Source organism: Rhagoletis pomonella, unplaced genomic scaffold (genome assembly GCF_013731165.1).
Source record: "Rhagoletis pomonella isolate Grant_MI unplaced genomic scaffold, Rhpom_1.0 Rhpom_scaffold_04296, whole genome shotgun sequence".
Lineage (NCBI taxonomy): Eukaryota > Metazoa > Arthropoda > Insecta > Diptera > Tephritidae > Rhagoletis > Rhagoletis pomonella.
This window is the reverse complement of record NW_023462846.1, coordinates 1-10,871: the sequence shown is the minus strand read 5'-3', so window position 1 is coordinate 10,871 and position 10,871 is coordinate 1. Positions and strand designations below refer to the sequence as shown.

Below are 10,871 nucleotides of genomic sequence, written 5' to 3'. Positions count from 1 at the left end.
TGCGGATTTATCGGGTGTCGGGAAAGGATTTTGGTCCCGTTCCGCACGCAAATTTTTTAAGACCTTCCCAATACCGCCAATACCGACCGTGGGTCCCGATATACCGCGCCCACCTCTAGGCTCGACCTCGGACCACCCGAAGTTGATGTAAACGTGGTAAAATGAAATGAGACGAAGGGTTAGTTAGAATGGAAATCGAAAAAAAACATGGCTTTTCTGAATGAATCTGAATGGCTTTACAGTTTGAGAAACAGTAAAAAATCCACTGTGAATTATCAAAGCTTACCCTTTCTATTAAGCAACTCTAACTCTTTTCGTTTTATAAAATCCTGATATGTTAGAGTTCTTTGCCCAGTTACATTCGTCTCGCTACCAGCAAATACTTGGGTAGTGTCATTTGTCGTGTTGTTATTGTGTAGCAGTGTTTGACTTAGAAGTGTGATGGCTGAAAATAGTGTTTATGTAAGAGTAAGTGTTGGTGTTATAGCCCAGTTACCCAACAGACTTCTACATGTGAAGTGCTATGCGTTGGGTAACCGCTTCCACGCAAAGCTCATTTAACAGATTGCTTATGCGACAACTCTCACGCAACGCCAAGTATGCATAACTGAGCTATTAGCCAATCTGTGTTTGCTGTGTTTTTTAATTCTTAGTGCCGTTTTCTCAAGTAGCTTTTTTCAGAACTTAACTTAAACTTAAAACTTAAACTTAAAGAACTTAAAGCTTAAAGTGAAAATAAATTTTAAACCCTTCTTGAGAAAACGGCCCTTAAAGTTGCAATAAAATTTTTAAATTATAAATTTATAAAACAACATTCCTCAACTCACCTTCGTTTTGCTCCTCCTCGTTGTAAGACGAGAAAGAGTTACCTTTCAACGTCAAGTACTTCAAAGTTGTATTCATGGTTGTTAATGTACGAAAAGGTACTTGTGTTAGATTATTGTGTGCTGCTGAGAAAATAACAACACTGTGGCCCATACGGGTTTCATTTTCCAAAGTTTTGTTGTACAGCGTATCGTCATCGTCAATGTGCTTGTAAGAGAAATCCAAGTAGATTTTGGCCGCTGGAAAGATGTCACCATCTACAATTATTAAGATATTTAATAAACATTTGGAACTCAGAAAAGTTCTTATAGTGTTCGCGACTTTCATTATAATAAGCCAAAAAATAAAAATAATAGCCATGTAAATATTTGGGATTCACACATCTTTCCTAAGTTTTTAGACACCAATTAGATTTTATGCCATTTCCGAAAAGCAAATGTGGTTTTACGGAAATATTTCTCACTACCAAAGTATGTGTTTGGGCAAAATTAAATTAATACTTTTTTAACATAAACTAATAGTATTTGCTTTGTATTTTTCGTGCATTCATAAAAAGTCATGTATCGTGTAAACTGGAAATTAACATGAAATCTCAAAAAATCATAAATTGCCGAACGGTTTCAAAAAAAAATTCAAGATGAATAACTCAGTGAGCGGGAAGACCAGATTATTTGTATGTATAAAAAATTTTTTTGTTTTTAAATCAAAAATAGGGGGTATGCACCGTAGCCAATGGTGATCGTGGTTGTAAGTCATGCAGAGTCGGCAAAAAACTACAGATAAGTTGTCCGAAGTATGCGCCAGACTAAGCTTTGAGGTGCCATCAACTTATTACTTTAATGGATCCTGCTATATAAATGACACTTGAGAAGTGTGTATGCAAAAATTTCCTACATTGCATAGCGGAAATTTTTTCGCATGCAGCTGTCCACATATGTATATGTGCTGGCCTTTTTATGCAGATTGATCAAGGATGTAGAATTTATTTAGGCGCTAGGTGTAGCAGTCGCCTGCAAAAGAAAATATCGAAAATACATATGTATCTCATAATAGAAAACTCAAAGCAATCCGGAAACCTTTCCAAAAATCCGAAAAATATTTAATAGTCACGAATAAAATATCCAGTGCATACCGAATATTACTGAAAAAAATCCCAAATAGTCCAGAGAAAAGCTCGAGTGATCTCGAAAACATCATAAGAAAGACTCGAAAAATGTGCAAAAGTTAACAAAATCCCGAACGATCCGAAAACCAATTGCAGAAAATTACGAAGTGGCTCAGAAAAACTCCCAAAACAAAACTACGGAAAAAAGTCCGGAAAAGTATCGAACAAATACCAAAAAATTACTAACGGTCACGAAAAAATAAACTTAAAAACTCGGAAAACCTAAAACGGCAAAAGCCGAAGAGAAAAAATCCCACTTTGAACACCGAGTATTACCGACAAAATCCAAAACGTCCAGAAAAAATCTCGAGTGACCCCGAAAAAATCATAAGAAAATCTTAAAAGTCCCGAAAAAATGCGATTAATCATAAATCATTTCATTTGCCTTGCATATAAAAGACGGGTTTAATTTTGAGCTTGGTTGAAGCATACATACATAACGCTGTTGGTGTCCCTCCTGCTTTTCAAAACCAAAATAATACTCAATAGCTACTATTTTAGCTGATAACAAACAGTGGCTACTGCAATTGGTCGTTTATTGCTTAGGCGTAATCAAATGCACTTGTGCAGCTCTTTAAGATGAATTAAAAATGTCACTCATACGTCGTGTAAAACTTTACACTATTCAAGTGTGCTTCTCACAGCGCTTTCCATGCAGTATTCAGCACTATTGAGAAATCTATAAAATGAAAAAGGGAATATACATACGAGTACACTTCTTAGGTATTGAAGTTGCATTAACCAATGTCAAGGCAGAAATTTATAACTGCTGTAGGCAAAGGTTAAGTAAGTTAAAGAACTATCCACCACCATTGGAGTGGGAACTACATATTTTAATTTTTAACAGTGTGATAAATTCTATAATTGATTGGTGCAACCGGACATCAATGTTTGCTAAAGCGAATTGTGCCAGTTCATTTAGAGAAAGAGACTAACTTCAAAGTAGATGCATATGTATGTATGTATGTATGTATATGTATATATAGGTGATAAATACATCATCTCTTCATAGCGGTTTATTATTTGATTTGGCTTATCACATTTTATTACAACCGGTAGTATTTGCTATTTATTTGTTGTGCCGAAAATAATCGTATTCGTTAGCTAAAAATATTTAACAAAACAAAAAATGAAAAATATTATATACTGATATTGTCTTATTTATGAAAATGTTCTTGTTAAAACTAGTTCCGTTTTATTATGCTCATTGCTTAATACGTATGTATGTATATGTACATATGTGTACGCCTTTCACATGGATCCTTAAGTGCAATATTTTTCGGCCTTCTCATATTAAATTACATTAGACCGTAGCAGCTTACAAAAAAAAGAAAAAATGGTTTTGATGAGCTTTAATTTACGGACATTAGAGATACGTTAGGTTGATAAAATCGAGGCGAAACCTACGTTCGGCAAAAAAAAAAAAGAAGAAAGAAATTTCGAAATTGCTTTCGAATCAAAACACTTTTTTAGGCCATGGTTATGCTACCAATTTTGACTGGAAATCAAAAGAGAAAAATTTCGGTGATTGGAGAGAAGTGGTTACGCTGTGTTTGCTGATTGGTGAACACAGGAAGTGCTTCTTATGAAATGAATTTCTCCATTTCATGCAATTTCATACACAATGAAAAAGGTTACCCCTACATTCAGACAAAAAAAAAAATCAATTTTTAAATTGCCTTGCAAAAATATCAAACTCAGGGGTGTACTGCGAACTTTATTCGTACGGTCTAGTATACATATGTACATACATAGGTCCCTTCATTCAACCTTAAATGTACGGTGGCAGACAAACAAGTTTTCAATAAATGTTCAACAAAATTAAATTTTTAATTATTTTTTTTTTTCAAAATTAATATATATGCAGGTTTGTAGCCCATTAAATTTAAATACAACAAAGTGCAAAACTGAAGTCTTTATTATTATTATCTTTAATTTTTCGCATTTTTTTTTTTACAAAGGTGTTTTGCATTTTTCTCCATATAAATCAACTTTTGAACATATTTTCTATGGAAGTAAATGCTTGACACCGTCAGAAAAAAAATGACAAAAATCAAAGGTAAGTCCTACCTACTTCAGATTTGCACTTTATTATACTAAAAATGACTGCATACCAAAATTCTGATTAAAAAACTTGTACTCTTATTGAAACTTTATAAAATTTTCCTAATTTGGGCACAAAGCTTGAAAATTCGGACTCAAATGATTTTCGTTAGATAGTGAGCTATGCTTTCACAAAAAGATAAGAAACATTAAATAAACAAAAGAAAGCTGGCCAAAACTGGTTTAAAATTTCGTGCTGCTATTTGTTTGCCAGCCACTGTATATCGTCTGCCAAAGAATACGCAATTATGTAAATAAGTACATATCAATACTTACTTTTATTATTGAACGATTCATGGTTCAGAGTACCATTGCTGTAGACCCACCACATAATTGAACTCTTTATGCTATCCATTATGCAAGAATTATTCAACTCGCTTCTATGTTTCCGCATAATTTTATTTACTTCATAGGAATTAATAAGATCGTTCCAATTACCGCGTAAACTTTGTAGCTCCCATTCAATTTGCTCCAGCGTTACTGAGTCTTCCACTGCATTTTTAGGTTCAATTACTTTACCAGTATGCTGCTCTTCGGAATCAAGTGGAATTATCTGCTCGCTCGAGTTTGTTTGTTGACTTTCTTTGACACCCGTTGTGACATTATTCGGAGGTTTACCTGCAGCAGCATCTTGGTTCCCGCCATTTTGGGTGAAATTGTATTGGTAGTATGCCTGAGCCTCCTCAGTTTTAAACTGAGATGATTCTAGAGATTTTGTGTCATTCGTTGACTGCTTACTCAGCTGTTGACCGGTAGAAATAAATTGCCATAACGTATTGAGCTTATCGTTGATGTTAGAGTCTTCATTGTCTTTACTGCTGCTGTTGTTGTTATGGCTGCTATGGCTGATATTTTTTGTATCGCTATCGTCGCTTAAAATTTTATCAATGCTGAGAAAGTTGTTTGCACTGCTGTTGCCATTGATCAATTTCCCATCACTATCATAAAGCGGTTCAGTCTGATTTATTAACGAACTGGCATTATCAGCTGTGCCACCAACAAAATCATTATCATTTCGGATACTGTTTGTGAGAAATGCCAGCAAATGTTTATTGTTTATTTGCCAGTCATATGTTTTATTTGTATTTGTGGTCGTACTTGTTGTAGTTTTTACAGCTGACGTTGAAATAATGTTATCAATTATTTTTTTGTTGCTATTATTATACACTTCATTAAAGCTGCCATCGAACGCTACATAATTACTACTGTTTATGTCATCGCTGTTGTTGTTGTTGTTACTGTTGTTGTTGTTGATATCATTGATAACCGTTTTAAAGCGATCGATGAGTGCTGCCGCATGTAGTCCGTGTAATTTGAAGTGGATTACAAGTATTACCAACGCCAATTTCTGTCCGAAATTCATTTTTAGCGCCTAATAAATGAGGGTGCCTCCTCTCCCTCCCTTTCGCACTGGAGTGTATGTGTATTAATTTTGGCGTATTTTACTAAGCCGAGAACAAAAATGGCATGTGCGGAATACGCATAAAGAGGCTATTTGGTTTTAACACTTTGATAGCTTTGGCCTAAGTGTTTTAGGTTTATTACGCATTGAGTTTTCTATTGCTTTTGCCAAGTTATTGACCGATAGTCTTTGGCTCGATTTTTTAACACTTTTATAGCTTGATTTATTAACGTCGTAAGTTTGTATTTTTTTGTGATTGTATTTTGCATTTCTTGTTTCATACATGAATCCAAATTTTTGCAATTATTTTTTTGATTTCTGCAAGTTTGTCCATTTATTGTGGTTTGGAAGCGTTACACAGTCCAAATAGTTTCTCGTCGTCAGGGTTACGCTCTTGCCCGAAGGCCGGTGCTCCTAAGGACTTCAGACTTATTAGTCTGTCTTCGTTTCTGCTAAAAAACGTTGGAGATATCAATTGACGTTCATACTAAGAAACGAGATTCCTCGTGACTGCCGAGAGCTCAAAGTGCTTATTGCAAGGGACAGTCGGTGGATACCGCCCTACACCCATTAGTAGAGTAGATGGAGGGGGCCTGAGAAAACGGCCCTTAGGTTATCGAGAATTCAGATGAATTTTATTTTTAAAGTAAAACCGTTTTTTTTTTTTTTAAACCGTTTCCTGCGAGTACACCTTCTTCTAATGGCTTCTGTAGCACGCGCCTGGCACACCGATTTTTTGAATTTACTACGAAGACTAACGTTTGTTGCATTAAATATTAAGAACATACATACATATTTACAAATACCAAATATAATATTTAAATTATTTAAATACGAAAAAGCGAATTCTTTAGTAGGTTTCACATCCGCCACGAACCGTTACTGCCAAAGAACTAAACCAAATTTTAAGAAATTTGCGCAAATGGTCAGCGTTCATGTAGGGCCTGATTTGTGGCCGATTTTATGGCATATCAGTAGCGGAATGAGCGTGCTTATCAATTTTGGCAATTATTGTTATTGATATTGCTATTTTTATTGTTGTTGTATTTATATCATTTTTGGTAGACGGTGCGCTGTCTTATCAACTACTATTATGGCACTTATTTGGCTATCAGTCGTGGGTACGATTTTATTGTTATCATCCTTTTTTTGCTACATTATTTCAGCAGCTTTAGCTACGTACACGCAAATGTGTCTTAAGCCAAAGGCGCCTCACAAAGACCCCAACTAATTTACTTTGTATCTAGCGCGTGCCTATTTCACTTGACTCAATCCGTCATGAGTTCCCATATGATGGCTTAGTAAAAATTATGGTATAGAGTTTTCTTTACTGTCTCTCCCTGTTTTCTCTGTGTAAAATCATTTATTGACAATATGGTATATCAATACCAATACGTTTGCAAATTTTTATTTTATTTCTTGCAGTATATGTATTTGTATAGGTACAGGTGCTTTAAACGATTTGGGTGATATTTTGTTATCAATTTCTTTCTATTTATTTTTCTTCTAATCAATTTAAATTGTACGCTTAAAAATTAATATTTCCTCAACTACTACATCTTTTGTCTGGCCTAAGTAAATAGCAAGTTAATACCCCATGTGAGTGAGTTAATACCCCTGTGCCCAGCGGAGAAAATTTAGTAGACCTTCCGCAAACTTGGTGAAGATGAAAATGAGCATACTTGAATTATGGAAGAAATACTTTTCCATCCTGTTGAATGGTAACAAACAACATCGAACGCAGTTTCAATCAGGGTGCGGTTTTTAAATCCGATGTTGGAAAAGATAAGAGCTGCAGAACTGAACCGGTCAGGTACAATTTTTTACAAGAGCATACAAAGGTTAGGTTAGGTGTAGGCGGCTGCCCATGTGGCGGCTCATGTGGATCGTGAAAATTGGTGCTTTGTGATACCTCTGCGACGGGTACCTGCGAAGTTAGATCGAGAATCGCTGAGTACCGAGAACGAAGTTTCACAGACTGCCTATCTTAGAGAGTATGAACCCAAGTGCCTAAGCCACAATCTGACAAAAGCTGGGCAGTCTAAGGGGAAACGCTGAGATGACTCTACCTCGTCGTCCTCCATACAGCTGCGAAAAAGGGCGTCCGAAAAAATATTTAATTTCCCCGATAGGAGAGTGCCCTGTTAGTGCACCCACTAGAATCGAGAGATCCGGCTTCGCGAGCTTAAGTAGATCCCTAGACCGTCCCCGGTTTACCATCGACCAGAACGACCTCGCCGTAGCTCATATACTGGTTTTCCTCCAGCATTCGCTGAGTTTACCCGAAGCCCATCAGCCGAAGTATTCAAGGGAGCTCCCACCATCGCTCTTCTCGGCCGCACAGTTTCCTGCGATTTTATTATGGCCTTTACCCGTCAAGTTTCGACCCATCCGTGTAAAAGTTCATCTCTGCCTCCCTCAAACCACCACCCACCATCCACTCATCCCTAGATGAGATATGCGTTGAGAAAGAGCTAGCTAGTGCCAGGCTAGGCACGCAAGGATCCGTGTTACCTGGAAGGAGGTCGAAGCCCAAGAGAATACTAGAGTGTCCAGACCTAGAGTCCGCCAGGCAACCAGTGCCCCTATGTTTGACCGCCGCCCTTGCTGCAGCTGCTTTAAATTTGATATCGACAAGCGCTGTATTAATCATATCGTTAAGGGCGAGAGTGGGAGTGGTTATGATCGCCCCACTGTTTCCAATAAGGGCAGCTCGTTGAACTCGCTCCAGCCGGCCTTCAAATGCAACGCAGAACCACTATTGTCAACAAGTGCTACTTTGGCCTGAGTAGGCAATTGGAAAGAACCCGAAAAGTATTCATCGCGGATCCCTCTGCGAAGGAAACATCAGGTGGAGAGACAATGGGCTTCACTTTGCATTTCCTATTAGCATCAGTTTATACTTTCGTGATTTTTTCGGACTCGTCGTGACTATTCATTTTACTACTGGGTGCATAAACGTAAGCATGTACGGAATGATCGAAAGTTTTCTGTATTAAGTCCTTAGTTAAATAATTTGTCATGACTGTATTATAATTAATTATATTTAATCGTTTTCTTAGAATATTGGGTAGCACAAGCTATTTAAATGCCTTATTTCATTAAACAATATTTATATATATATATTTAGACTTCAAATTGAGTCTTTTATTTGCTTACATTTTTGTATGAGTATTATAAATTTTTTGTACAACTTGGCAATACAAGGAGTTTTAGGATTTAACTAAAAAAGTATTTCTACGCTAACAAGGGAAAGTTTTCGAATACCGGAAATTAAAAAAAAATATTTATATCGTCGCTAGACACGACCGTCTTTCTATTTTTCAAACGGAATTTAGTTATACTAATTTCAATTACTAATCGATGATATGTATGTACATTAGACCGCGCCACCTTAGAAGAAAAAAAAAGTTCGCGGTACACCTTTGAGTCTAAAGTAATTTTGCAAGGCAATTTCGATTTACTTTTTTTTGCCGAACACCTTAGTACATTAGGGCGGGTCGAAAAATACAAAAGGTTTCATAGGTCTTAAAAGGTGCTTTTAATCGCTTATTCTAGAAAAGAAATCCTGTTTCTCTGCGACAATATCTTCAGTCTGCGGAATGAGCTTGAAAAATTGAAAATAAGAGTGGGAATGCCTATTTTTAAAACTTTTACAACGACTTCTGTAGATCGAATCCGGAACTTATTTCCTATCATAAAGTCATACAAAAATTTGGACAAATTAAAAGCGAGAAACATCAATAATTTAATCAATTAATCTTTTTTTCCTACTTAATTTATTAATTGATTAAATTATTGATGTTACGTACTTCTAATTTGGCCAATTTCTTTATTTTTTATTATTTTATTATAGGAAATAAGTGCCGGATTTGATCTACACAAGTCGTTGTATAAATTTGTAAATTGTTATTCCCACACTAGTTTTAAGTTTTTCAAGCTCATTCCGCAGACTGAAGATATTGTCGCATAGTACCAGGATTTCTTTTCTAGAAAAAGGTATTAAAATAGCACCTTTTAAGACCTATACAATTTTCGTATCGAACATTTTATGTTTTTCGACCCACCGTAATGTACATTCGGCAATACAATTTTTGTTTTTTTAAATAGTTGTACTGTAAAAATCGAAAAACCTTCTTAGCAAAAGTTTAATGATTTTTTGAGAGATTTTATATACTCAAATGAGGATGGTGCGTTAGGATGATAAGAACTGAGGGTATGTACTATAACGGTGTACTTGAGGCCAACGAACTTTGGAATAATAAAAAAAATTCTCTCCTCCAAACAGACAACGAGATATCGTGCTTTAGGATCAGACTGTAGATGCACACTTCTTATTGCGGTGATAACAACAAGTTTCATTTTCTGCAGAAAAAAGAGAGAAAATAAAGTTTCGCATTTAGTAAGAGAAGAGAGAGATGTTGGCTCCTCGAAGCATATCTTCCGTCTATCATAATTCAATTCTTCGTTATTTGATCAAGGGACACCCAATTGGCTTTGTGGATGTTTCAATGCTGGTGTCTGGTATTTTTAACTACCATATTCCGTGCCGCGACAAAGTCGATCAATCTCTCTCTGTTGAACCAATATGCCTTCTTTACGTGCCTTAGCACAACTATAACATCTTGACGGGAATAGGGCTCATATGCTTCCTCTAAGCGTTCGTAGAACTGCTCTTTAGTCTTAACATCCTTCTCCTCCGTCGAGGCGTGTGAACAAAGGTGGCTTAAGTGGTTGAGTTTGGTTTTGAAGCGGATGGTGGTGGAATTTTATTCACTGATGGGTGTGAACCTGGAGACGAAGTGTCGTAGTCTCCGCCTAACCACAAATCCCACGCCAACTTTGTGCGCAGCAGCTATGGTGAATGTCACACGCTACATATTTCATGAATAGAGGCGGAAAGACGGGAGTGCGAAGAGATTGAGATGATGACTGACAGGAATGCGGCTCGAAAATTCTTTCAGAAAATAAGATAACAATCAAATGATTTCAAGACCTCAGCGCTTTTGAATGGCGACACATTTGGTACGTTTTATGAAGAAGAACCCGAACCAATGTATAGGGAAGAAGCTCACGTCCCTCCCCGACCGCGGGGAGCAGAATTTGGTCTGATGAATACATGCCAGAATAATGGAATCTCAGTGTACTTTGTTCAGGTTGATGAAGAATTATTCGCAGAAGACACCTCCACCCACCTTCCCATTCAGCTTCGATCCATATGTAAATAAGTTTACAGGTCCTCGATTCCAGATAGCGCACCCCACCCAGTCCCCTCTCGCTGGAATGTGGGTGGTAAAAGATCCATTCGTACCCAGAACCGGCGTGAAGCGGTCTGTCCGAGTCGGTTAGATGGGGCCTTTCTATAATAATGTAACG

The 10,871-nt window shown here is 36.7% G+C and overlaps 1 protein-coding gene across 1 annotated transcript; it reads right to left on the bottom strand.

The window, feature by feature from the left end:
- Positions 1-275: 275 nt before the first annotated feature.
- Positions 276-5,606, bottom strand: LOC118754642 (putative uncharacterized protein DDB_G0282133). Its single transcript, XM_036489532.1, has 3 exons — positions 4,370-5,606; positions 828-1,082; positions 276-445 (listed from the first exon to the last, which is right to left on the bottom strand). The coding sequence occupies exons 1-3, from the start codon at positions 5,454-5,456 to the stop codon at positions 276-278; spliced, it is 1,512 nt and encodes a 503-aa protein (XP_036345425.1). The 5' UTR covers positions 5,457-5,606.
- Positions 5,607-10,871: the final 5,265 nt, after the last annotated feature.